Source organism: Bombina bombina, chromosome 1 (assembly GCF_027579735.1).
Source record: "Bombina bombina isolate aBomBom1 chromosome 1, aBomBom1.pri, whole genome shotgun sequence".
Taxonomy (NCBI): Eukaryota; Metazoa; Chordata; class Amphibia; order Anura; family Bombinatoridae; genus Bombina; species Bombina bombina.
Window position 1 is genome coordinate 644,402,621 of NC_069499.1, and position 23,773 is coordinate 644,426,393.

A 23,773-nucleotide genomic window follows, 5' to 3' on the forward strand; every position below is an offset into this window, starting at 1 on the left:
TAGCCAGGATCAATCAGGAGAGGGCGTCGGTGATTTTGATAGCTCCTGCGTGGCCACGCAGGACTTGGTATGCAGATCTGGTGAATATGTCATCGGCTCCACCATGGAAGCTACCTTTGAGACGAGACCTTCTTGTTCTAGGTCCGTTCGACCCACTCCAGCTGACTGCTTGGAGATTGAACGCTTGATCTTATCAAAGCGAGGGTTCTCAGATTCTGTTATTAATACTCTTGTTCAGGCCTGAAAGCCTGTAACCAGAAAATTACCACATAATTTGGTATATCTGTTGGTGTGAATCTGCAGGATTCCCTTGGGACAAGGTTAAGATTCCTAAGAGTCTATCCTTCCTTCGAGAAGGATTGGAAAAAGGATTATCTGCAAGTTCCTTGATGGGACAGATTTCTGCCTTGTCTGTGTTACTTCACAAAAAGCTGGCAGCTGTGCCAGATGTTCTAGCCTTTGTTCAGGCTCTGGTTAGAATCAAGCCTGTTTACAAAATTTTGACTCCTCCTTGGAGTCTCAACCTAGTTCTTTCAGTTCTTCAGGGGGTTCCGTTTGAACCCTTACATTCCGTTGATATTAAGTTATTATCTTGGAAAGTTTTGTTTTTGGTTGCAATTTCTTCTGCTAGAAGAGTTTCAGAATTATCTGCTCTGCAGTGTTCTTCTCCTTATCTGGTGTTCCATGCAGATAAGGTGGTTTTGCGTACTAAACCTGGTTTTCTTCCAAAAGTTGTTTCTAACAAAGACATTAACCAGGAGATAGTTGTGCCTTCTTTGTGTCCTAATCCAGTTTCAAAGAAGGAACGTTTGTTGCACAACTTGGATGTAGTTCGTGCTCTCAAATTTTACTTAGCAGCTACTAAGGATTTCAGACAAACTTTGTCTTTGTTTGTTGTTTATTCTGGTAAACGGAGAGGTCAAAAAGCAACTTCTACCTCTCTCTCCTTCTGGATTAAAAGCATTATCCGATTGGCTTATGAGACTGCCGGACGGCAGCCTCCTGAAAGAATCACAGCTCACTCCACTAGGGCTGTGGCTTCCACATGGGCCTTCAAGAACGAGGCTTCTGTTGATCAGATATGTAAGGCAGCGACTTGGTCTTCACTGCACACTTTTTCTAAATTTTACAAATTTGATACTTTTGCTTCTTCTGAGGCTATTTTTGGGAGAAAGGTTTTGCAAGCCGTGGTGCCTTCCATTTAGGTGACCTGATTTGCTCCCTCCCTTCATCCGTGTCCTAAAGCTTTGGTATTGGTTCCCACAAGTAAGGATGACGCCGTGGACCGGACACACCTATGTTGGAGAAAACAGAATTTATGTTTACCTGATAAATTACTTTCTCCAACGGTGTGTCCGGTCCACGGCCCGCCCTGGTTTTTTTAATCAGGTCTGATAATTTATTTTCTTTAACTACAGTCACCACGGTAACATATGGTTTCTCCTATGCAAATATTCCTCCTTAACGTCGGTCGAATGACTGGGGTAGGCGGAGCCTAGGAGGGATCATGTGACCAGCTTTGCTGGGCTCTTTGCCATTTCCTGTTGGGGAAGAGAATATCCCACAAGTAAGGATGACGCCGTGGACCGGACACACCGTTGGAGAAAGTAATTTATCAGGTAAACATAAATTCTGTTTTTTATATATTAACCTATCAAAACTATTTAGTAGACAACCCAAAGTATTGATCTAAGCCTTTTTTTATTTGTGTCCTCCTGTGGAGATAATCTGAGCTATAGGACTCTGACATGTTAGAAGGTACTCCTTCTGTACTAAATCATACCTGTTTATATTGTGAGGAGGCCGTGGCTTTCTCGCCCACTCAATTATGTTCCACATGCCTTAACACCGTTCTAAAGTCTAAGAAGGGAGACAAGCCTGCTAAGGCTCTTAGTCCCTCTGAGCCGTCTACCTCTCAGGACTCGTCGTCCCATGAGATTACTACCCTTACTACATTATCCACTTCACATGCAGTTCCCCGTAGCACATCTAATACTCCATCTGGAGGGGGCCTTCTTCCTGCGGACTTTGCAGCGCAGTTACAAACGGCGGTGTGTGCAGCCCTCAGTGCATTACCTCGCTCTAACAAACTCAAGAGAAAGTTAAACATAGCTCTCCTGACCCGGTGTCATCTAAATATTTATCAGATTTAGTTATTATGTCCCAGTTAACCAATGATGAGGTAACCCCTGTAGCTTCAGAGGGTGAACTTTCTGGGTCGTAGTGTCACGCCGCGCCGCTCCAGCCGTTGCTAGGGGCACGGTGTCTCCTTCCCTGCTCATTGTCGGCTCCGGATGCGTGCAACGCTGATGTCATCGCCTCATGCGCCCTCTGTCTGATGCCGGTCCGGATTCCTGTGGTGCAAATCCTGCGCCTATGTAAGTTTACCAGTAACGATCTATCACTGCCCAAGTATAGGTGTTACTTTGTGTGCTCCTGGGTGTGATAGATCGTTACTGCGATTTGCCTTATAGTTGCTGAACCCTGCCTGTCTGACTACTTTGCCTATTAACCCCTAAATTGCTGGATTGATATACTGCTGCTGAACTCTGCTTGTCTCACTACTCTGCCTGTTAACCCTATATTGCTGGATTTATATACTGCTGCTGAACTCTGCTTGTCTGACTTCTCTGCTTGATTAACCCCTATTGTTCTGGATTGCCTCTTTTTGGCCAAACCCTGCCTGCCTGACCATTCTAGTGGTTTACCCTTTGGCTGCTTCATCGTTGCTGCTGAAGACTATCCTGCCTGTGGTGAGTGCTGCTTACCTCATCTTGCAAACTTTCTCTGCTCTGGGATATTCCCTATCATTCCGGATCGATGCCGGGATAAGATGACTACTGGCCGAGTTCGGTCGGATAGTGGAGTATACCACGTTCATAACACAGAGTCCTTAGTGTCTAAGCCTCCTGCTCCGGAGGAATAGTCCTTTAGATTTCAAATTGAGCACTTGCGTTTTTTATTAAACGAGGTTCTGTCTACGTTAGAGGTTCCAGAGGCCACGCTGCCTGAAGAACCTATGATACCTAAATTAGAGTTTACGAAGACAGGAAAGATCTTTTGATTTTTCCTGTGCTGGTTAAGATGGCGAACTGTATTAAGAACGAATGGGAAAGAATTGGTTCTTCCTTTTCCCCCTCATCTACTTTTAAAAAGTTATTCATGGTCCCAGACTCTCAATTGGATTTGTGGGGCTCCATTCCTAAGGTGGATGGTGCTATCTCTACGCTTGCTAAATATACTACTATACCTCTTGAGGATAGTTCTTCGTTCAGAGAGCTGATGGATAAGAAAATAGAAAGCTTTCTGAGAAAGATGTTTCAACATACGGGATTTTTGTTTCAACCGTCGGCTGCAGTTGCCGTGGTTGCCAGAGCGGCTACCTACTGGTGTGACTTTGTCAGAACTTAATGAGGTGGAGTCTCCCCTCGAGGATATTCAAGACAGAATTAAAGCTCTGAGAATTGCTAATTCTTTTATCTGTGATGTGAACATGAAAATTATTCGCCTAAATGCGAAGGCCTAGGCGCTCTGGTTGAAGTCTTGGTCTGCGGATATGACTTCTCAGTCCAGACTCCTTTCTTTTCCCTTCAAGGGAAAGATTTTATTTGGTCAAGGCCTGGAGTCCATTATTTCTACAGTTACGGGAGGCAAGGATGCCTTCCTATCGCGAGATAAGAACAAGTCTAAGGGACGACAATCTTCTATTTCTCTTGTTAAGTGTATCCAGTCCACGGTTCATCCATTACTTGTGGGATATTCTCCTTCCCAACAGGAAGGTGCAAGAGGATCACCCACAGCAGAGCTGCTATATAGCTCCTCCCCTCACTGCCATATCCAGTCATTCTCTTGCAACTCTCAACTAAGATGGAGGTCGTAAGAGGACTGTGGTGTTTTATACTTAGTTTATTTCTTCAATCAAAAGATTTTTATTTTTAAATGGTACCGGAGTGTACTGTTTCTCAGGCAGCATTTAGAAGAAGAATCTGCCTGCGTTTTCTATGATCTTAGCAGAAGTAACTAAGATCCTTTGCTGTTCTCACATATTCTGAGGAGTGAGGTAACTTCAGAGGGGGAATAGCGTGCAGGTTTTCTTGCAATAAGGTATGTGCAGTTAAAATATTTTCCTAGGGATGGAATTTGCTAGAAAATGCTGCTGATACCGAAGTAATGTAAGTAAAGCCTTAAATGCAGTGATAGCGACTAGAGATACATACTCTTATAAAAGTGTATTTTAAAACGTTTGCTAGCATGTTTAATAGTTTTTTACATATGTTTGGTGATAAAACTTATTGGGGCCTAGTTTTTTTTCCAAATGGCTGGCTTGAATTTGGCCTAGAAACAGTTCCCTGAGGCTTCCCACTGTTGTAATATGAGTGGGAGGGGCCTATTTTGGCGTTTTTTTGCACAGCAAAAATTAGACACAGACATCCAGCTTCTTCCTGCATGATCCAGGACTTCTCTGAAGGGCTCAAAAGGCTTCAAAAGTCGTATTGAGGGAGGTAAAAAGCCACAGTAGAGCTGTGGCAGTTGTTGTGACTGTTTAAAAAACGTTTTTGTCATTTGTTATTCCGTTTTTGGTATTAAGGGGTTAATAATCCATTTGTAAGTTGGTGCAATGCTCTGCTAACTTATTACATACACTGTAAAAATTTCGTTAGTGTAACTGCATTTTTTCACTGTTATTTCAACTTCCTCCGCTTCAAAACAAGAGGGAACTGTTTCTCATTCCAGACAGGCCTGGAAACCTAACCAGTCCTGGAACAAGGGCAAGCAGGCCAGGAAGCCTGCTGCTGCCCCCAAGACAGCATGAAGGAACGGCCCCCTATCCGGAAATGGATCTAGTGGGGGCAGACTTTCTCTCTTCGCCCAGGCGTGGGCAAGAGATGTTCAGGATCCCTGGGCATTGGATATCTTCTGGACTTCAAAGCTTCTCCTCCACAAGGGAGATTTCATCTTTCAAGGTTATCATCAAACCAGATAAAGAAAGAGGCATTCCTAAGCTGTGTGCAAGACCTCCTAGTAATGGGAGTGATCCATCCAGTTCCGCGGACGGAACAAGGACAGGGATTTTATTCAAATCTGTTTGTGGTTCCCAAGAAAGAGGGAACCTTCAGACCAATCTTGGATCTAAAGATCTTAAACAAATTCCTCAGAGTTCCATCATTCAAAATGGAAACTATTCGGACCATCCTACACATGATCCAAGAGGGTCAGTACATGACCACAGTGAATGCCTACCTTCACATACCGATTCACAAAGATCATCATCGGTTCCTAAGGTTTGCCTTTCTAGACAGGCATTACCAATTTGTAGCTCTTCCCTTCGGGTTGGCCACTGCCCCGAGAATTTTTACAAAGGTTCTGGGCTCACTTCTGGCGGTTCTAAGACCGCGAGGCATAGCGGTGGCTCCGTATCTAGACGACATCCTGATACAGGCGTCAAGCTTTCAAATTGCCAAGTCTCATACAGAGATAGTTCTGGCATTTCTGAGGTCGCATGGGTGGAAAGTGAACGTGGAAAAGAGTTCTCTATCACCACTCACAAGAGTCTCCTTCCTAGGGACTCTTATAGATTCTGTAGAGATGAAAATTTAACCTGAGTCCAGGTTACCAAAACTTCTAAATGCTTGCCGTGTCCTTCATTCCATTCCACGCCCGTCAGTGGCTCAGTGCATGGAAGTAATCGGCTTAATGGTAGCGGCAATGGACATAGTGCCATTTGCGTGCCTGCATCTCAGACCGCTGCAATTATGCATGCTAAGTCAGTGGAATGGGGATTACTCAGATTTGTCCCCTCTACTAAATCTGGATCAAGAGACCAGAGATTCTCTTCTCTGGTGGCTTTCTCGGGTCCATCTGTCCAAGGGTATGACCTTTGCAGGCCAGATTGGACGATTGTAACAACAGATGCCAGCCTTCTAGGTTGGGGCGCAGTCTGGAACTCCCTGAAGGCTCAGGGATCGTGGACTCAGGAGGAGAAACTTCTCCCAATAAATATTCTGGAGTTAAGAGCAATATTCAATGCTCTTCTAGCTTGGCCTCAGTTAGCAACACTGAGGTTCATCAGATTTCAGTCGGACAACATCACGACTGTGGCTTACATCAACCATCAAGGGGGAACCTGGAGTTCCCTAGCGATGTTAGAAGTCTCAAAGATAATTCGCTGGGCAGAGTCTCACTCTTGCCACCTGTCAGCGATCCACATCCCAGGCGTAGAGAACTGGGAGGTGGATTTTCTAAGTCGTCAGACTTTTCATCCGGGGGAGTGGGAACTCCATCCGGAGGTGTTTGCTCAACTGGTCCATCGTTGGGGCAAACCAGAACTGGATCTCATGGCGTCTCGCCAGAACGCCAAGCTTCCTTGTTACGGATCCAGGTCCAGGGACCCGGGAGCAACGCTGATAGATGCTCTAGCAGCTCCTTGGTTCTTCAACCTGGCCTATGTGTTCCACCGTTTCCTCTGCTCCCTCGACTGATTGCCAAAATCAAACAGGAGAGAGCATCGGTGATTCTGATAGCGCCTGCGTGGCCACGCAGGACCTGGTATGCAGACCTAGTGGACATGTCATCTCTTCCACCATGGACTCTGCCTCTGAGGCAGGACTTTCTAATACAAGGTCCTTTCAATCATCCAAATCTACTTTCTCTGAGACTGACTGCATGGAGATTTAACGCTTGATTCTATCAAGGCGTGGCTTCTCCGAGTCAGTCATTGATACCTTAATACAGGCTCGGAAGCCTGTCACCAGGAAAATCTACCATAAGATATGGCGTAAATATCTTTATTGGTGTGAATCCAAGAGTTACTCATGGAGTAAGGTTAGGATTCCTAGGATATTGTCCTTTCTCCAAGAGGGTTTGGACAAAGGCTTATCAGCTAGTTCTTTAAAAGGACAGATCTCTGCTCTGTCTATTCTTTTGCACAAGCGTCTGGCAGAAGTTCCAGACGTCCAGGCATTTTGTCAGGCTTTGGTTAGGATTAAGCCTGTGTTTAAAACTGTTGCTCCCCCGTGGAGCTTAAACTTGGTTCTTAAAGTTCTTCAGGGAGTTCCGTTTGAACCCCTTCATTCCATTGATATTAAACTTTTATCTTGGAAAGTTCTGTTTTTGATTTCCTCGGCTCGAAGAGTCTCTGAGTTATCTGCCTTACATTGTGATTCTCCTTATCTGATTTTTCATTCAGACAAGGTAGTTCTGCGTACCAAACCTGGGTTTTTACCTAAGGTGGTTTCTAACAGGAATATCAATCAAGAGATTGTTGTTCCATCATTGTGTCCTAATCCTTCTTCAAAGAAGGAACGTCTTTTGCATAATCTGGACGTAGTCCGTGCCTTGAAGTTTGTTTTTTTTTTTTTTTTTTTTTTTTTTTTTTTTTTTTTATTGAGGTATATTTAACAGCATACATTAACCAAATAAAATAAGTTTTTGCAACATACGGCACATACAGTAAGGCGTCAATGTTACAGGAATGGTGAAATAAAAAAAATATAAGAAACGTAAAGACAACAATTTACATGCTATGTAGCCACTGTATACAGAGGATGCCAGTCATTTAGAAACCTTCTACATGGTGCCTTAGGCCACTCTCGGACCATCATGAGTAATAGAAAACACTAAAGTGAGAGAAGGCAATTATAAACAGAGGAGACCACTTTCGGATCTCATTAACAAACCTCGATTTTTTGTTAACCAAAGCATAGAGTGTGATATAGAATATATGATATAATGCGGTATATAATGTGAGTATTATTTAGCAAATGGTATTGTAATAAAAATATAATTTTGCTGTAGAAATAGCATGTTAGGGTATGTAGACATAAATAGGTAGCTGTAATACTTAAGGGGGTGATAGAAAGTGCGGTATAGGCAAGAGGAACCGCGTATTTAGTTCTCCTAGACCTAGGAGACATATTATATAGAGGGGGGAGGGAGGTGGTGAGCTGAATATTTAAATGTCAAGAATATAAATGTAGAATATTAGTTAAAAAACTGTTTGTGTGTGGCTAATACATGTGAAATGAAAGATGTCATGTATATCCTATGCGTTGTTAGCCAAAAATGTAATGGTTATCATGGGAGCCTCAGTTGGATGTTAGGATTATGTTTGCTTAGAAGACCAATTCAAAACTCTTAATATGATTGATAGGATAGAGGGCACAATTAGCTCATACTGCCCAGAAAGCACAATATGGAGGGGGAATGAGATGGTTATAAAGCTGTGATAAGTAGATGGTATGCTTGGCTATTATTGAGCTTAGCTTTAATGACTAAACTTATAAATTTGGCGTTATCCATATAGCTTATTTAGAATAATTGAAGTACAGGGATCTTAAGTAGTGAGGTTAGTGTGAGTCCAGCCCACACTAAATGTTGACTCTAAGGCCCTGATCTGTATGCATTCTACATATGATATCTGTAAATATGTTAGTGAACTCAGACATCCCGGCCGCAGACATCCAAGCCCCCAAACTATCTCTAGACGAAAAGCAGGAGAAGAGTGCATACTCAGTGTTACCAGATAAAATATTTTGTGGACATCCTTCTCTATTATGGGCAGAAGTCTAGTGAAGAATTAATGTTGTACAACATATGGGTACATATAAAAAAGTGCTGGGTGGGTATTGAGCCAAGGGGGAAGCTACGAAACAAAGTGTTATACTGGGCTGTGAGGACTACTGCTAAGAGACACTAGCAAGTCATGACTTTTATAATGGGCATGCACAGTGGTAAAGAGAGTTCAATATATAACACGGACCTAAATCATGATACTTTTAAATCTGTTCTATATTCTCATAGGGGTAGGCCCACAATAGTTATGTCCATACCAATGGTTTAGGCTCCAGCAGTAAGGTCATTGTAACAAGCAAGTTGAGAAACCCCCTGAAGTGATTATAAGTGGGCAACTGTGTCAGTAAGAACTTTAAATATCTCTAGCGGTAACAGGCAAAGCTATATAGTAGAGGATGTATAGCAAAGTGAGTCCAGCATTCCAAACAGAGGATAGCAGTGTAAACAGTTAATAACCATTATGACATTCACATAATTATAGCCACTACACAGCAAACTACAGAATTTAGCTCTGAAGCAACCTATGGGATAGCTTCCCAAATCAATGACGAACATAAGAGACCTCTATAATATGCGTTGAGAAACAGGGACCAGTGTAATTAGGATATACTTAAAACTGGAACTTGGGCAGTTAGATACTGGCATGAGAGGCTAGTTAAGTGCAGGCAGAGAATTGGTACACTTCAGTTAGACATGTAATTTAATATACACTACTCAGCTAGTTCTCCAAACTACCTAAATAAACCTAGAAACATGTGCACAGTACAATAAAACTTAACAGTATGAAAGTTTCCTAGAAATTGGGTAAATACTGCGTTCTAGCCACAAACTATATGCATACAAAAGCATGTTGTGAATCTAGGCAGAGCAACTCCATGCACACTAGGAAACCAGAAGAAAATAATTATAGAGTTAATTTGGAATGTAGGGTCTTTGAGTCCGAGTCTAAATGCAGTCTCCTAAGTAACTGTGGACGATATGAATGACTGAATGACATAGAAAGTTAGAGAATTCACCCCATTCCTGCTCTCTCAAACAGGGAAGCTGGATAGCCTGAGAACATGTTGCTGAATGCGGGTCTAGCGGAAAAAAAAATGCCGGCACACACGATTAGTGAGAAATGCTGTGTAGATCTAAAGCAGCTGTAGCCATGGCGCCAAGTAACCAAAGCATTACGAGGGTCTATAAGCTTCATTCTCACAGATTTTTCCTTGGTTGCCTTAAGGTCATCCCTCTCGATTGGCTCTTTAGTAGCTATTGTAGCACCTTGTCCAATAGGATGTGATGCTGTGCTTTCTCCCGCATAGGTAGGCACCTGGGTCAACAAGACGACCCGCTGACACTCTCCTTCTGTTGTGCTCTGTGAAGTGCCCACAAATTCCTGGGGGTAGATGGGAGATATAAGATTTATAGAGATGGCCCCATTATCAGCCACATGATCCACAAGGGCCCCCAGATTGGGATGTGGGCTTGAACTGAATGCCGCCACCATATGCGCCTCTAGTTTGCGAAAGTGAGTGCCCACCAGTGCCTCAATGGCACCAAGGATATCCATACCTGACACCTCCATTTCAGTCAAAGCTATGCGCCTGGGCTAGATTGTCGTTAGGTACTCGCAGCCACAAAACGATATTCCAAGCGTTACTGGGAAAGCAAGATGGCCGCTCCCCGATGATCTCCACTGCTGCCGTCTCTGCCACAACAGATAGTAAACTGCTACAGTCAAATAATTTCACAAGGGACAAGATGGTTTAGTTAGCGTCCCCACGGTAGAAGCTTCAGTTAGGACATGGTTAAGCAACCCTGGGCAATTAGAAGTACAAAATTTGTACAAAATTTGTCAATTTAAAGCCGGAGCTTCAATGATACACGTCTGCCCGGGAGCATGGCTGGCTCCGCCCCCCCTCGTGCCTTGAAGTTTTACTTACAGGCTACTAAATATTTTCGTCAAACATCTGCCCTGTTTGTCGTTTACTCTGGACAGAGTAGAGGTCAAAAAGCTTTGGCAACCTCTCTCTCCTTTTGGCTTCGGAGCATAATACGCTTAGCCTATGAGACTGCTGGACAGCAGCCCCCTGAAAGGATTACAGCTCATTCTACTAGAGCTGTGGCTTCTACCTGGGCCTTTAAAAATGAGGCCTCTGTTGAACAGATTTGCAAGGCTGCGACTTGGTCTTCGCTTCACACCTTTTCAAAATTTTACAAATTTGACACTTTTGCTTCTTCGGAGGCTGTTTTTGGGAGAAAGGTTCTACAGGCAGTGGTTCCTTCCGTTTAAGTTCCTGCCTTGTCCCTCCCATCATCCGTGTACTTTAGCTTTGGTATTGGTATCCCACAAGTAATGGATGATCCGTGGACTGGATACACTTAACAAGAGAAAACATAATTTATGCTTACCTGATAAATTTATTTCTCTTGTAGTGTATCCAGTCCACGGCCCGCCCTGTCCTTTTAAGGCAGGTCTAAATTTTAATTAAACTACAGTCACCTCTGCACCCTATGGTTTCTCCTTTCTCGTCTTGTTTCGGTCGAATGACTGGATATGGCAGTGAGGGGAGGAGCTATATAGCAGCTCTGCTGTGGGTGATCCTCTTGCAACTTCCTGTTGGGAAGGAGAATATCCCACAAGTAATGGATGATCCGTGGACTGGATACACTACAAGAGAAATAAATTTATCAGGTAAGCATAAATTATGTTTTTTCGTTCTGACCAATCCCAACAACAACCCTCTCCAAGCCCCAGCAACCCAAGAGTACTTGGAAGCCGGCTCAGTCCTGAAATAAATCCAAGCAGAATAAGAAGCCTGCTGAAAACAAATCTGCATTAAGGGGCTGCCCTGATCCGGGATTGGATCGTGTAGGGGGCAGACTGTCTCTTTCTTTTTTTTTTCAGACGCCTGGTTCAACGACGTACAGTATCCGTGGGTCCTGGAGGTCTTATCTCAGGGATACAAGATAGGCGTCAAATCTCAACCCGCCAAGGGGCAGATTCCTTCTCTCGAATCTGTCTACCAGACCAGAAAAGCATTGTGCCTTTCTAGGGTGCGTTTGGGATCTATCCTCCTTAGATGTTCCGGTGCCTATCGAACAAAGAGGTTTGGGGTTTTATTTAAATCTTTTCGTGGTCCCAAAGAAGGAGGAAACTTTCCGCCCAATTCTGGACCTAAAGTGCTTAAACAAATTTCTTAGTGTCCCTTGCTTCAAGATGGAGATAAGGTCTATCTTTCCTTTAATTCAGGAAGGCCAGTTTATGACCACTATAGATCTGAAGGACGCTTACCTTCATGTTCCAATCCACAGGGAACACTTTGTTCTTGTGGTTTGCATTTCTGGACCAGCACTTCCAGTTTATTGCCCTTCCGTTTGGCCTAGCTACTGCGCCAAGAATCTTTACAAAGGTTTAGGGGGCTTTTCTAGCTGTTGCCAGAACTCGGGGTATGGTAGTAGCCCCATACTTGGACAATATTCTGGTGCAAGCACCATCCTTTCATCTTGTGAAAGAGTTCTCGAAGTCCCTTCTCAGTCTTCTTTGATCACATGGATGGAAGATAAACTTGGAAAAGAGTTCTCTTATCCCAAGTTCCAGGGTGGAATTGCTGGGTACTATAATAGACTCCATATCCATGATGATACAGACCAGACTTGTAAGCTAACTATGGCATGTCTTGCCCTCCAGACCTCATTGAGTCCCTCTGTGGCTCAGTGAATGGAGGTGATTGGTCTCATGGTGTCCTGCATGGACATCATGCCTTTTGCCAGGTTCCGTCTCAGACCTTTATAACTGTGCATGTTGAGGCAGTGGAATATTTAGATCTGTCTCAACAGATTGTATTAGACAGCCGGTCGAGAGAATCTCTCTCTTGGTGGCTTTGTCCAGATCATCTGTCCGAGGGACATGCTTCTTAAGACCATCCTGGGAGATTGTGACTACGGATGCAAGCCTATCCCGATGGGGAGCTGTTTGGGGTGCCAGGATGGCACAGGAGTTGTGGACTCAGGAGGAGTCCTCCCTCCCGATCAATATTTTGGAACTACGGGCAATCTTCAAGACCTTGAAGGCTTGGCCACTTCTGGGTTCATCCCAGTTTATCAGATTCCAATCGGACAATAATATAACCTTGATAGCTTACATCAAACATCAGGGGGGAACGAGAAGTTCCTTGGCGATGAAGGAAGTATATCCGTTTCTGGAGTGGGCGGAGACCTACAGCTGTTCGCTGTCAGCGATCCACATTCCGGGTGTGGACAATTGGGAAGCGGATTTTCTCAGCAGGCAATCCTTCTATCCAGGGGAATAGTCTCTCCGTCTTTGCAGACATATGGAGCAAGTGGGGGACGCCGGAGATAGATCTCATGGCGTCCCGTTTCAATATCAAGCTACCCTGGCATGGGTTGAGGTCGAGGGATCCCCAAGCGGATCCAATAGATGCACTAGCAGTGCCCTGGAGGTTCAAACTCACATCTTTTTCCTCCATTACTGCTTCTTCCTCGAGTGGTGGCCCGCATCAAACAGGAGCGGGTATCAGTAATTCTGATTGCTCCATAGTACTTTCATCATATAAAAGATCACTATATAAACATGATGTTGTTTTTTGCTTGAAAAAGGTTAAGGAAAAGCAGGAATAGCACAACTGGCTTATCTGTCTGGATACTGTCATGCCATCGTAAGAAAAAAAGTTAAATTTTATAGATCTGCAGTTCCACCAGAGCATAAGTAACTGATGTGGATGGTGGTGTTCACCATAAATAAAACCAAATTCCTGACGTGTAGTGTTGCTTTCATCCCTACAAGCGTTAAAGGGACAGTCTACAATAGAATTGTTATTGTTTTAAAAGATAGATAATCCCTTAATTACCCATTCCCCAGTTTTGTATAACCAACACTGTTATATTAATATACTTTTTACCTCTGTGATTACCTTTTATCTAAGAACCTTCTTCCATTGTGTTGTGCTAAATCTTAAAGGGACACTAAACCCAAAATTTTCTTTCATGATTCAGGGAGAGAATTTTAAACAACATTCCAATTTACTTCTATTATCTAATTTGCTTAATTATTTAGATATCTTTTGTTGAAGAAATAGCAATGCACATGGGTGAGCCAATCACACAAGACATCTATGTGCAGCAACCAATCAGCACCTACTGATATGCTTTTTAGGAAATGATATCAAGAGAATTAAGCAAATTAGATAATAGAAGTTAATGAGAAAGTTGTTTAAAATGACATGCTCTTTCTAAATCACAAAAGAAAAAATGTGGGTTTCATGTCCCTTTAAATAACTTTCTGTGCCTGAACACAGTGTTATCTATATGGCCCAGGTGTACTTTCAGTCTGTGTTGAAAAGCAATTTAAAAAGCATGTGATAATAGGCAGCCCTCAAGGGCTTAGAAATTAGCATATGAGTCTGCCTAGGTTTAGTTTCAACTAAGAATACCAAGAGGAAAAAAGTAAATTTGATGATAAAAGTAAATTGGAAAGTTGATTAAAATTACAAGTCCTATCTGAATAATGAAAGTTTAATTTTGACTAGACTGTCCCTTTAAGTGTCGGCTGTTATTTTTTACTTGTCACATTTTGTTATCGTTCATTGCACCAGCCACCTCACACTTGCTTGACCAACAGTAGCACTCTAGTAAAATAAGGATCCAAACACCATAAGTTAGTTCCTCAGCAATCTACTTGGTTTTGGTAGACCAGCGGGCTTGTTTGCTGTGTACAAACAGTGCAGCTCTGCCATTTTGTTTAAATGGCTTTAAAGGCTTTAAAAAAAATCTGCACATTAGTGGACAGTGCCTTTTGCATAATTTAAATCTGCACGAGTGTTTGAGGAAACAGCAACTTTTAATATCCTAAACCTTACTGCAAGGTCTGTAATACTCTCTGTAAAAGAGATTTAATTATTGCCACTGGAACATGTTAACTGAACCTTTTTGTACGTTTCAACAAAGATACCAAGAGAGAGAAGTAAATGTGATAAATGTTTCTTTAAATGACATGCTCTGAGTCATGAGAGTTTATTTTTGACTTTTCTATTCTTTTGTTTGCATAAAGCCAAGCAAGAATGTCATGTCCAATTGAATGTGAATCTATTTACATTTATCTTTCATACTTAAATGGACATGCCATCCACATTTTTTCTTTTATGATTTAGAAAGAGAATGCAATTTTAAACATCTTTCTAATTTACTTATATTATCTAATTTGTTTTATTCTCTTGATAGTCTTTGATGAAAAGCATATCTAGATATGCTCACTAGCTGCTGATTGGTTGCTGCACATAGAAGCATCGTGTGATTGGCTCACCATGTTCATTGCTTTTTCTTCAACTAAGGATATTTAAAAAATGAAGCAAAATAAATAATGGAAGTAAATTGTAATGTTGTTTACATTTCTATTCTCTATCTGAATCATGAAAGAAAGATTTTGGGTTTAGTGGCCCTTTAAATTGTTCTATTAAAATCACTTTTTCTAATTTTACAGCTTGAAGGACTTTATTATTGATTCAGACGATGATTTTACTTCCATTTTCCCGAGTAATGGAAAGTATACAAGAAGCAAGACTGGTAAGTCTACTGTATCTTTGAGATGTTCCTTAGAACTTAATCTGAATGCAAGAATTGGGGTTCTTTCGTCTATTGTAAAGTACCAGTCTCAGGACGAAAAAGCAAATGATGTGTTTTGTTTTTGTTTGGTTTTTATCACAACACGCTTATGTAATGTGTTCTGTCTGTCCATAGGACCAAAGAGTTCTAAAAAATCTGAAGTGTCTTCGTCTGCCGAACAAGGTTCAGTGTCCTCTCAAGGTGTAGTGTCTCCAGTCTTTATAAGTGACAGTGATTCTGATGTTATGCAAAATACTTGGAAAGACAGGATTAAAAGTGGAAATAATGTTAAACTGCAAAGTAAGAGCAAGCAAAGTATTGAAAAAAACAGTACTGGGAAGATACTAGGAAAGGAAAAAGAAAACGTTTCTCTCCCGCTCATCAAACTGAATACCCCTGGGAGTTCTGGGAGCTCGGATGAAGAGTTTGAAAGTCTTGTGGAAAGAATAAAAAACCGAACCAAGGGCCAGACACCGAATTCAACTGCCAAGAGTCCCCACCATCCGAAACCCATTGTAGCAGGTTGGGATTGTAATTGTGTGGTCTGTAATGTTTACGTTTTCTTGTGTGAATGCTAGAACTATGTTTAAACAACTTTTACAGAATTTCTAAACATTAGGGATGCATTGCAAACACTCTGTTTTAAGTAATTATTCAAGACAGGGCTCTTGGTTTTTTTTTTTTTTTTTTTTTTTGTATTAGTCAGTCTACCAAATACCAATACTCTTGCCTTGCCAGCATATCTTGTTTTGTTCATTAGGATTTTTTTAAAGTATCTATTGTACAAGGCAACAAAATGACATTGTAGGATTGTGATGTATTTGTATATTATTATGATTCTCATCATTTGTAAAGTGCTGACAAATTCTGCAGTGCTATACTGTAGTATCTGCTTATTTCTTAGTTATCTCACCAGTACTACCTTTTATCTTAGGATATCAGGATGCTGCTTGATGAAATTTTTTATTTTATTAGACAGAAACTAAGTGTTTACAAAGAAAGAAGTTACTAGCTAAACATGAGGGGGAAAAAAGGGGAGAGAAAGAGAAAGGGGTGTAGAGAAGAGGGATGGAAAGGGGAGAGTTTGAGTGATACGAGGCTACATAAAATAGCAACTAAATAAATAATTTTTATAGTTATTCATTCTCCCACACAGCCCTGCACACACCCAGCTGCAGATTAAAGGGGGTAGGAACGGTCCTTCCTTAGGCTAATTGGGTAGTGACATCTATTACAGGTCTGAGAGGAGATACAATTAGAGCCTTATTATTTCATTATTTATGACATCATCTGTGCTAAAATACTGTTTTCCAGGGTTTTAAAAGTTCTTTGTGAATCCTACGATAACCTTTCTTCTTTTGTTGAACTGTATACAGTCTCTGAGCAGCTTCTCAACTGTTTTTGCACCAAACTTTGTCTTGTGAACTCTTGTGAGTTGCAATACGCTATAACTGTAGGCCAAATTCACCAATGCTGTGCTACATTTGCATTTAGCCCTTTAAAGGAAATTAAACCCACATCTTTTTTTTTTGTGATTCAGACAGAGCATAACATTTAAAAAAAAGTTTCCAACATACTTCTATTATCAAAATTGCTTTGTTCCTGTGATATTCTATGTTGAAGAGATACCTAGGTAGGTGTCTAAAGCACTACGTGGCCAGACATAGTGCTGCTATCTAGTGCTTGCAAATGGATAACATTCTTGCAAAGCTGCTGCCATATAGTGCTCCAAACATGGGCAGGCTCCTGAACTATGTTCCTGCTTTTCAACAAAAGATACCAAGAGAGAAAAGAAAAATTGATAATAGAAATAAATTAGAATGTTGTATAAAATCATATGCGCTATCTGAATCAAAGAAGAACATTTTTGGGTTTCATATCCCTTTTTATATGCCAATAACTGACGTTTAGCTACAGCATCAAGGACTTTAAAGGGCTAGAAAGGTCAAAAAGGAAATGTTCATAGGTGCACATAATTTTGAAATATAATCATTTTTGCAATATTCTTCTATTAGCAAAACATATTTGAGTAAAAGTATTATGCTGATCTCATCCATTCTCTTTTACGCTATTTCTCTGAGGCACATGCTGTGAGGGCCGTGCACCAGTATCAAACACCATGGTTGAGAGTCAGCAGTGGCGCAGTGTTAATTTTGACGGCAAATTTCAATTTAGTCTTAGTTTTAGTCTTTTGACTAAAATGCCATTTTAGTTTTAGTCGTATTTTAGTCATCTGAATTGTTTTAGTAGAGTGAATTTTCAGTAGATTTTAGTCAACTAAATCCCAGTAGATTTTAGTCAACTAAAATCTAAGGGGTTTAGTTAAAGTGTAATGCGTTATTTAAGCATTTCTCTATAATTTGCAAACTGATTATATACTTCAGGAGTAAACATAATACCTGTTAATATTTATGGTATTAAGGTTTAAACATGCAATACAGACACAGATTTAGCCGTTGTGATATGTAACATCTTTATTAAACTTACAATTAAATAAAACCAAGTTTCATAAAAAAAACAGAAGTGCAACTTTAAAATATAAAAAAAACCCTGTAAACTGTATTGGCTAAATTGAACATATAACCCAATATAAAACCTTTAACAGTTCTCTGTTAATAATTAAAACAAGTAACTCAACACAACAAAAAGTTTCTGCAGATAGCACAGGCACAGCATAATTTAAACCCATACTTGTGGGTTATGCTTATTTCTATAGGAAGAATCAATTGATTGTTCACAGATTCGAAAAAGTTTCGGCAACGATATTAGCACTGCTCTAGAACTTCCAAACTCATTATATACTCCTGGAGTAAAGGTTTATTAACCTGTTTTTATTTATGGTATTAAGGTTTGAACATGCAATACAGATTTAACAGATTTAACTGTTGTGGTATATAACATGTCTTTATCTTAAAATTTAATAAAATTAAGTTTCGTAAATTTTACAAAAGAGCAGTAATTGGATATGGATTGATTATAACAACTTGCATAAAATGTTTTTCTCAGCAAATTTTGTTTTAGTCATAGTCTTTTGACTAAAATGTCATTTTGATTTAATTTTAGTCATAGTCTTTTGACTAAAATGTCATTTTGATTTAGTTTTAGTCAGTCTTTTGACTAAAATGTAATTTTAGTTTTAGTCGTATTTTAGTCATCAGAATTTCTTTAGTTTTATAGTCATTTTAGTCTAGTTTTAGTCGACGAAATTAACACTGCAGTGGCGTGTATTGCTTCTGAAGACTTAGTGCTAAACAAACCACTGCTGACCCTTTGAGAAGGTGCTGTGTTTAAATACTGGTGAGCAAGCCCTCACAGGATATGTACATATACCACTGAAAAAACTGTAATAGCTTACACTAGAAGCATTTATTTGTTAATGGGAAGTATATTTCAAATTGAAGTGCGTATTTCATTTTTGATCTTTCTATCGCTTTAAAGTCCTTGATGATATAGACAAATGTCCCTTTTATTGAGATTTCTATACCAGAATGTCCATGGAATTAAGAGTCTGATATTAGAAGTGCAGATGTTCATAAAATACATTATACACTTGGGACAATAAAGACAAAACTGGGAAGGCAGTCTGGGACAGGATTACAGGCCCCTGCTTCCTAGAGAGCTTACAACATATAATATACATACAGTGTATGACTTGGGTATCTGGCATTTAAACCTCAAATCAATATGTTGACCCCTGTATATCTGTTTTCATTGCTAATAGTAAAATGGTATACATTTGTATTTGTTTAGCTAAGGTCAATATCATATTACAGATGAATTATGCTTACTGAGACAAAATGTTAACTATGCGTTCTTTCATTTTCAGAATCAACGAAAATGCCTTGCATTGATTTAACAAACCAAAGGGAAAATGGTTTCATTAGAAAACCCAAGTCGCAAAGTGAACTGCCAGCCAAACCACGCACCTCCTCTGAAAAAGTTTTTAACCTACCCGATGAGCCATTTGAGAAACCGCGTTCAGACAGTGTGTATGTGATTTTCTGTTCTGTCTGACATTGGATTCAGGTCATTTCTAATTAGCACTTTATAATTGAAAAATGAAAGGTCAAAGTTCTAATCTCTATCATTTTATTCATGTACTTCTCTAGTTACTAATATTATTTATTTATGTACACCCTTGGTCTAGTTTAGAAGTTCACACATCAATTGTTTTGTAAGTGCTTGCAGCATTCCAGTAACTCAATGCAATGAAATAATAACTAAAGAAAATGGTTGTTTATACAGGACTGGCATAACCTGTAATATTGTTTTTAACAGGGTTGCCCATACTTAAAGGACATCTTACTCATTGATTGTTGTTTTATTATTCTAGAACAGTGATGGTGAACCTTGGCACTCCAGATGTTTCAGAACTACATTTCCCATGATGCTTAGGCACTCTGAAGTCCAGTTGAGCATCATGGGAAATGCAGTTCTGAAACATCTGGAGTGCCAAGGTTCACCATCACTGTTCTAGAAGAAAGAGTAACGCAAAAGGTTTAAAGTTTTTTTGTTTTTTTTTAAAGGTTTCAATGTTATTTACGTATCTATGTAGTAAGCATGAGAACTAAGCTTTGCATATTATACTGATCTTTACCACTAGGACTAATATCAAACTTTTGGGCAAACCTGTTTTCTTTTAACTTCATGCAATAAAGTTGTTGTAAGGTCCACTCTGGAGAATAGTGTTCTTTATTTTTCCTTTTTTGAGGATAGCTTTGTGACGTATAAACCTGCAAATATATAATATTTGCTCCTTAATTGGGTCCCCATTTACTTGAATGCCCTTCCCTGAAGAGGAGGTTGGACATAAACAGGACCCGCCCACATAGACCCCCAAATATAACTAGTTTTCTGTCCAGGTATGGACAAGAATTTGGCACCTTACCAGATTATTTGGGCTGTGCAGGTGGATCTTCTTGGCAGAGAGTGCTGTTCCTTTTTAAGGGCCGCAAGATTCTACTTCTGCCATGTTACTCGGGTGTTTGAAGATGTACCCTGATTTTGGAATACTTTTATTTGCTGCTTGCGGTATTTGTCAACTTTTCTTGAGCAGGAGTGCGAGTTGGTGAAGTCAGCACGCGAGTCTCACGCTGATCAGACGCCAAAGCCTTTATTTAATGAAGAAGCATTTGTTATAGTTCTTGTAATAGGCTTCATTCTGTTTTGAGGTTTCTGAACTCTGTGATTATGCTGCATCTGCCTCTGTTTCAAGATACTTGGTGAGTACCTTTTTTTTTCTTCTGTTAAGTGTGATCAGTCCACGGGTCATCATTACTTGTGGGATATTAACTGCTCCCCTACAGGAAGTGCAAGAGGATTCACCCAGCAGAGTTGCTATATAGCTCCTCCCCTCTACGTCACCCCCAGTCATTCTCTTGCACCCAACGACTAGATAGGATGTGTGAGAGGACTATGGTGATATATTTAGTTTTTATATCTTCAATCAAAAGTTTGTTATTTTATAATAGCACCGGAGTGTGTTATTCCTTCTCTGGTAGAATTTGAAGAAGAATCTACCTGAGTTTTTCTATGATTTTAGCCGGAGTAGTTAAGATCATATTGCTGTTTCTCGGCCATCTGAGGAGAGGTAAACTTCAGATCAGGGGACAGCAGGCAGATTAATCTGCAAAGAGGTATGTAGCAGTTTATTATTTTCTGACATGGAATTGATGAGAAAATCCTGCCATACCGTTATAATGTAAACTCAGCCTTGAATGCAGTAGATGTAGCTGATATCAGGCTGTCATGTATGTATATTTTACACTTCAGTTTTCTGGGAAATGGTACTTCTCTGGTTTTTAAACTGTATACATAGACTTAACCTATTTTGCAGGGACTTGCAATAGGTTTTAAATGACAATTAATTATTGAGGTAAAACGTTTTTTTGCTGGCATGTAAAAACGTTTTTTTCTCTGAGGTACTGGGTGAAAAAAATGTTTTGGGCACTTTTTTTCCACTTGGCAATAGTTTTGATTTAAATTAGAGCAGTTCACTGATCCCTCTCACTGTTATGTGTGTGGGGGAGGGGCCATTTTGGTGCTTTCACTATGCATCAGAAAAACTCAGTCAGAGGTTCATTTTCTTCCTGCATGATCCGGTTCATCTCTACAGAGTTCAGGGATCTCAAGAGTCTTTTTTGAGGGAAGTAATCATTCACAGCAGAGCTGTGCTGATTGTATTGACTGTGATATAAAAAACGTTTATTTGTGTATTTTTTTTTTTTTTTTTTCTGCTGCCTGGGTTAGTTATCATTTGCTGAGGGGAACAATCCTCTAAAACTGTATATTCTGACAAAGATTGATGCTATAACTTAATTATTTTATCTGTTATAATATTTTCTGTGCTTCTTAAAGGCACAGTTCGTTTTCATATTATTTGTAAATTACTTTGAAAAGTATTTCCAAGTTGCTGTTTATTTGCTAGTGTGTTAAACATGTCTGATTCAGAGGAATATCTCTGTGCTATGTGTTAATGCCAAAGTGGAGCCCAATAGAAATTTATGTACTAAATGTATTGATGCTACTTTAAAAAATAGTCAATCTGTACAAATTGAACATATTTCACCAAACAACGAGGGGAGAGTTATGCCGACTAACTCGCCTCACGTGTCAGTACCTGCATCTCCCGCTCAGGAGGTGCGTGATATTGTAGCGCCGAGTGCATCTGGGCGGCCATTACAAATCACATTACAAGATATGGCTACTGTTATGACTGAAGTTTTGGCTAAACTACCAGAACTAAGAGGTAAATGTGATCACTCTGGGATGAGAACAGAGTGCGCTGATAATGCAAGGGCCATGTCTGATACTGCGTCACAGTTTGCAGAACGTGAAGACGGAGAGCTTCATTCTGTGGGTGACGGTTCTGATCCAAATAAACTGGACTCAGACATTTCAAATTTTAAATTTAAGCTTGAGAACCTCCGTGTGTTACTAGGGGAGGTATTAGCGGCTCTGAATGATTGTAACACAGTTGCAATCCCAGAAAAAATGTGTAGGTTGGATAAATATTTTGCGGTACCGACGAGTACTGACGTTTTTCCTATACCTAAGAGACTTACTGACATTGTTACTAAGGAGTGGGATAGACCCGGTGTGCCTTTCTCACCCCCTCCTATATTCAGAAAAATGTTTCCAATAGACGCCGCCACACGGGACTTATGGCAAATGGTCCCTAAGGTGGAGGGAGCAGTTTCTACTTTAGCTAAGCGTACCACTATCCCAGTGGAGGATAGCTGTGCTTTTTCAGATCCAATGGATAAAAAATTAGAGGGTTACCTTAAGAAAATGTTTGTTCAACAAGGGTTTATATTGCAACCTCTTGCATGTATTGCGCCTGTCACGGCTGCAGCAGCATTTTGGTTTGAGTCTCTGGAAGAGACACTTCAATCATCCACACTAGATGACATCACACACAAACTTAAATTCCTTAAGTTAGCTAATTCATTTATTTCAGATGCCGTAGTACATTTAACTAAACTTGCGGCTAAAAATTCAGGATTCGCCATTCAGGCACGCAGAGCTCTGTGGCTAAAATCCTGGTCAGCTGATGTTACGTCTAAATCTAAATTGCTTAATATTCCTTTCAAAGGGCAGACCTTATTCGGGCCCGGCTTGAAAGAGATTATTGATGACATTACAGGAGGTAAAGGTCATGCCCTGCCTCAGGACAAGGCCAAAGCCAAGGCTAGACAGTCCAATTTTCGTTCCTTTCGTAATTTCAAAGCAGGAGCAGCATCAACTTCCTCTGCACCAAAACAGGAAGGAGCTGTTGCTCGCTACAGACAAGGCTGGAAACCTAACCAGTCCTGGAACAGGGGCAAACAGGCCAGAAAACCTGCTGCTGCCCCTAAGACAGCATGAATTGAGGGCCCCCGATCCGGGACCGGATCTAGTGGGGGGCAGACTTTCCCTCTTCGCCCAGGCTTGGGTAAGAGATGTTCAGGATCCCTGGGCGTTAGAGATCATATCTCAGGGATACCTTCTGGACTTCAAATCCTCTCCCCCAAGAGGGAGATTTCATCTGTCAAGGTTGTCAACAAACCTAACAAAGAAGGAAGCGTTTCTACGCTGCGTACAAGATCTTTTATTAATGGGAGTGATCCATCCAGTTCCGCGGTTGGAACAAGGACAAGGGTTTTACTCCAAATCTGTTTGTAGTTCCCAAAAAGAGGGAACCTTCAGGCCAATCTTGGATTTAAAGATCCTAAACAAATTCCTAAGAGTTCCATCGTTCAAGATGGAAACTATTCGAACAATTTTGCCCATGATCCAAGAGGGTCAGTACTTGACCACAGTGGATTTAAAGGATGCTTACCTTCACATACCGATTCACAGAAGTCATTACCGGTATCTAAGGTTTGCCTTTTTAGACAGGCATTACCAGTTTGTAGCTCTTCCATTCGGACTGGCTACGGCTCCAAGAATCTTCACAAAGGTTCTGGGCACTCTTCTGGCGGTACTAAGACCGCGAGGAATTTCAGTAGCTCCGTACTTAGACGACATACTGATACAAGCTTCAAGCTTTCAAACTGCCAAATCTCATACAGAGATAGTACTGGCATTTCTAAGGTCGCATGGATGGAAAGTGAAC

General features: G+C 40.7%; 1 protein-coding gene across 1 annotated transcript in view; it reads left to right on the top strand.

The window, feature by feature from the left end:
* The window catches only part of GCNA (germ cell nuclear acidic peptidase), a 178,066-nt gene that overhangs the window by 22,038 nt on the left and 132,255 nt on the right, over window positions 1-23,773 (top strand). Inside the window, exons 6-8 of the mRNA XM_053714019.1 lie at window positions 15,056-15,138; window positions 15,313-15,699; window positions 19,004-19,166. Of these exons, the coding sequence (XP_053569994.1) occupies window positions 15,056-15,138; window positions 15,313-15,699; window positions 19,004-19,166 (633 nt within the window). The remainder of the gene's footprint in view (window positions 1-15,055; window positions 15,139-15,312; window positions 15,700-19,003; window positions 19,167-23,773) is intronic.